At 38.2% G+C, this 3,862-nt stretch overlaps 1 protein-coding gene across 2 annotated transcripts in view; it reads left to right on the forward strand.

Annotated features, from left to right (window-relative positions):
• LOC102299850 (transcription factor HES-5) overlaps nucleotides 1-3,430 on the forward strand; it is a 3,765-nt gene extending 335 nt beyond the window's left edge. The window contains exons 1-2 of one of the 2 annotated variants that reach the window (XM_005917980.3): nucleotides 1,830-1,945; nucleotides 2,059-3,430. In XM_005917980.3, the coding sequence (XP_005918042.2) occupies nucleotides 1,883-1,945; nucleotides 2,059-2,478 (483 nt within the window). In that variant the 5' untranslated portion in view covers nucleotides 1,830-1,882 and the 3' untranslated portion in view covers nucleotides 2,479-3,430. Of the gene's footprint in view, nucleotides 1-1,829; nucleotides 1,946-2,058 lie in introns of those variants that run through there. The other variant, XM_014332248.2, reaches the window with a different exon arrangement.
• Nucleotides 3,431-3,862: the final 432 nt, after the last annotated feature.

Consider the following 3,862-nt stretch of genomic DNA (forward strand, 5'->3'; position numbering starts at 1 on the left):
TATGGGACTTTTTGTATATGCAATAGCTTGATTGAAATAGTCCGATAAGTAATGATATGTGTGTCATGTTTTCCTTAAGCAGTCACCATTTTTGGAGCAGTCGTTAGATGCAGACTAAAACTTTCATGATAACTATTGTCTCTTCACATGATGGGTAAGGGGACACACTCCTATTGTTGTTCCAGTGAAACAGTGAAAGGACAGAGTGTGGGAAACCAGAAGAAACTCACTCACAGAGCCCCAGCGGGACAACAGATGCTGACCTCTGTCCTGAGGAGAAACATGTCGAAAGGTAGTATGATGGAATGAAAACTGATGATGGAAAACAACAACACGTTTGTATGGGATTAGTTACTTTTAACATACCATGAAATAAAATAACATGAAAATATTGGCTGATCTCCAAAGTTTTGTAGCACTTAAGAAATAATGTAGTTGTAATTTAATGGAGGAATTTATGAAATTACAATATCTATCAGCATTTTCATGATCGTAACTTTAAAGTGTTTGTGATTTTTTTTCACCCTCAAGCTGTGACTCTGTGTTTCAATCTATTGTACATATATTCACCAGAATTCACACAGACCCATACATATTGTACATGTAGAATAAAATTACATCTTGAGGAGCCTTTTTCTTCTCCAGGACCAAAGAGAAGGAGGGTCACAGTTCAAGTTGATTTGCATTCTTCACCACACGGGTTTCTGACTATTGTCCAGAGGGATTTGGCACACTTCAGGAAACAGCTGCCTTGACCTTCTCCTGCATTTCAGAACATGAGATTTGGAGCTTGTGAAAACATGAAAGTTTCATGATGGGCAATTTTCAAACTTTGTCCAACTGTAAACTGAAATAGTGGATCATGGATTGTATATTACTGGATAAGGTAAATATGATCGACTTTTGAAATTTGAGTAAATTTTGAGTCAACCAATCATGTTGTTTCCCTCCAGATGGTTGTTGACGTCAGGCTCTGTCTCTGTTGGAGGACACGACCACCGACCACCACAAAAGCTCCTTTCAAAGACCTTTGTAGTGCACTGACCACATCATTCAGCACTGAGTGTGGGAAAGTGAGAGCAGCTATCTGCTCACACCAACCACAAACTGAAAAGCAAAAAACACACCTGCTACATCTGGACATCACAAAAAAAAAAGATAAATCCATTCTATATGTTATAATGAAACACTATTTTTTGTTATTATCACTGCTATTATTTTGTAGTTTCCTCGAAGAACTATCTCAGTGTTTTTTTTAATTTAATCTTTAAACATTCTCTACAACACTTTAGAAATTTGGTCACTTTGCCACATGAGTTGAACTTCATGTCAGAAGGAAGAGATCAGATCTGACATTAAATGATTTTTCCATAGAAAAACACACAGACCATCTGATGTCTGATTGAGTTTGTGTGAGAACCAAAAATGTTACTTTCAGAATAATCAATGACACTAAGTGGGTGTCAGGTGAGACATGAAAAGTATCTTAATCAGAGAAACAGTTTGATTTGAAAAGCGTGTGCCGAGTCAAAGTCACTGATCTCAGCATCAGGCAGCAGATGTATCCTCTACAGGGTCACCACTTTCTCAGATTCACACAGAGCTTTTGGAGTCTTTTATGCTGACACACCCACCCAAAAGTGCTCCATCTGTTCCCCTGGGATGTATCAATTGTCCCCTACTAATATGACCACTGAGCATGTGGCGGGCAAGATTTCTTTTCTCTAATGGACAGCTCTGTGATTGGTCAAGACTGTGAGAAACTCCAGTCAGACCAAGACCCACACATTCATATGGAGATGTGGGAGTATAAATAGGAGGGATGAAGGCAGCAGTGATCAGAGTCTCTCTACGGAGACCTCCACAGCACAGAGATCCAGCCATGGCAGCTACAGTCTCTCCAGTAATGACTAATTCTCAGGATCATGTGACTCTGAATCATAAGGTAAATTGGATATTATCAGAATGTCATCCATTATTCTTTAAAGATTGTGTTTGATAACACTAAAAATATGCACCAAAACTGTTTTATTAATGACTTTGTTCTTCTTCTTGCAGCTCAGGAAGCCTCTGGTGGAGAAGATCCGCAAAGAGAGAATCAACAGCAGTATTGAACAGCTCAAGTCTCTTCTAGGTTCTGAGCCACTCAAACAGCAGCCAGACTCCAAACTGGAGAAGCCAGACGTCCTGGAGATGACTGTTTGCTTCTTGAGAAGACTGCAGCAGCAGCGTCAAACCGCAGAATCAGGAGTTCTTGAACAGGGCTATTGCAGTTGTGCCCAAGAGATGGTCAACTTCCTGTCAAAGGTGGAGGTGAAGACTCAGTCCCAGAGAAACCTGCTGAACCACATCAACCAGCTGCACACTTCCTCTGATAAAACCCTGAGTGAGGCTGACTTCTCTCCTCTGAGCTACACAGTCCAGACCAGCATCACCAAAGACAACACACTCACCAGCTCCCTCTGGAGGCTGTGGTAGAAACCTACAGACTGGAATCAATACTAAATCATCTACACTGATCATATTGGTCAACGATTGCAGGGAAAGAAAATTCAAAGACTTGTTCTTCTGTATGTACAGAAGGTTTTTCTTTGTTTTGTTCTTCATGGAAGATGATATTTCCTGAGGAAATGACACCAACAACATCTTTCAAGTCAAGAGAGAAAGCCTCTTGTCATACCACAGAGATGTTTGGAGACCACGTTGGTCAAAGATTTAAGGAACTTTTTCTTCTGTATGTACAGAAGGTGTTTGTAAAACCAGGCATAATTCACATGTTCATGTAACAAATATTTCCTATGGAAAGAATGAAACAAGCTCCTCTTTCATGTTAAGAAAGAACATTTGACATTCTTGTTCCAATTTGCTTTTACTGCTGATATTTAGTAGCAGTGTATGTAAAAATGTGCATCACATTGTGGTGACTTGTGCTGAAATGAAGTTTATTACTTCTTGAATTTTATCATGTTGATAACACACGATTGCTCAAATGTTACTGAGATGTTTCTTCTAAACTAATTTTAATCTTTGTGATTATTCTGCATTGTTCTGTTATCAGAGCCAGATTTATTTTTGTCCTTTGTTTAAGAGGATTATATACCTGACACTGTAAAGTCAGTGGATTTGGTTCATCTACTCATATCACTTTGTGATTGTTTTAATGTGATTCGTTGTAGAATCCCTTTGTTCTTTGCCTTTGTTATAAAGTGCAGTTTGTGCTTATTCCAAAGTGTATTTTATGAAAATGTGACATCAAGATTCATGTCATAATGTTTGTGTCTTTTGTAAAGATGATTGGTCCCCCACTCATTTTGAGTGCAGTGTCTTGGTGATGTTACCAAGTTATTGTTGTGATGCATCATCATTTATCTCACTCTCATATATAAACTTGACGCTCTGTTTATCTTAATAAACAACCACTGAAAGGACATCAAAGTGTTTCTGTTATCATTTCATTCTATGTTACGCATATATGTCTTGTAGTTATAGTGGATCACTCATCTTAGGCATCCTATACATTTATTGGGCCAATATCACTATATATTGTAAAAACAGCAAAGCTCACACCAGGACTATGGTGTAGTAGGGTGACAGGTGAGGGCTTCATGATCATATCTGGAGCCTTATTCTAATCCAAATGTCACAGAAATTAAAATGACAATAATATTCAAATCAAATTAAAATATCTGATGAGTTATAACTCATATGGGACTTTTTGTATATGCAATAGCTTGATTGAAATAGTCCGATAAGTAATGATATGTGTGTCATGTTTTCCTTAAGCAGTCACCATTTTTGGAGCAGTCGTTAGATGCAGACTAAAACTTTCATGATAACTATTGTCTCTTCACATGATGGGTAA

This window comes from Haplochromis burtoni, unplaced genomic scaffold (genome assembly GCF_018398535.1).
Source record: "Haplochromis burtoni strain Fernald_Lab_line unplaced genomic scaffold, NCSU_Asbu1 Contig_26, whole genome shotgun sequence".
Lineage (NCBI taxonomy): Eukaryota > Metazoa > Chordata > Actinopteri > Cichliformes > Cichlidae > Haplochromis > Haplochromis burtoni.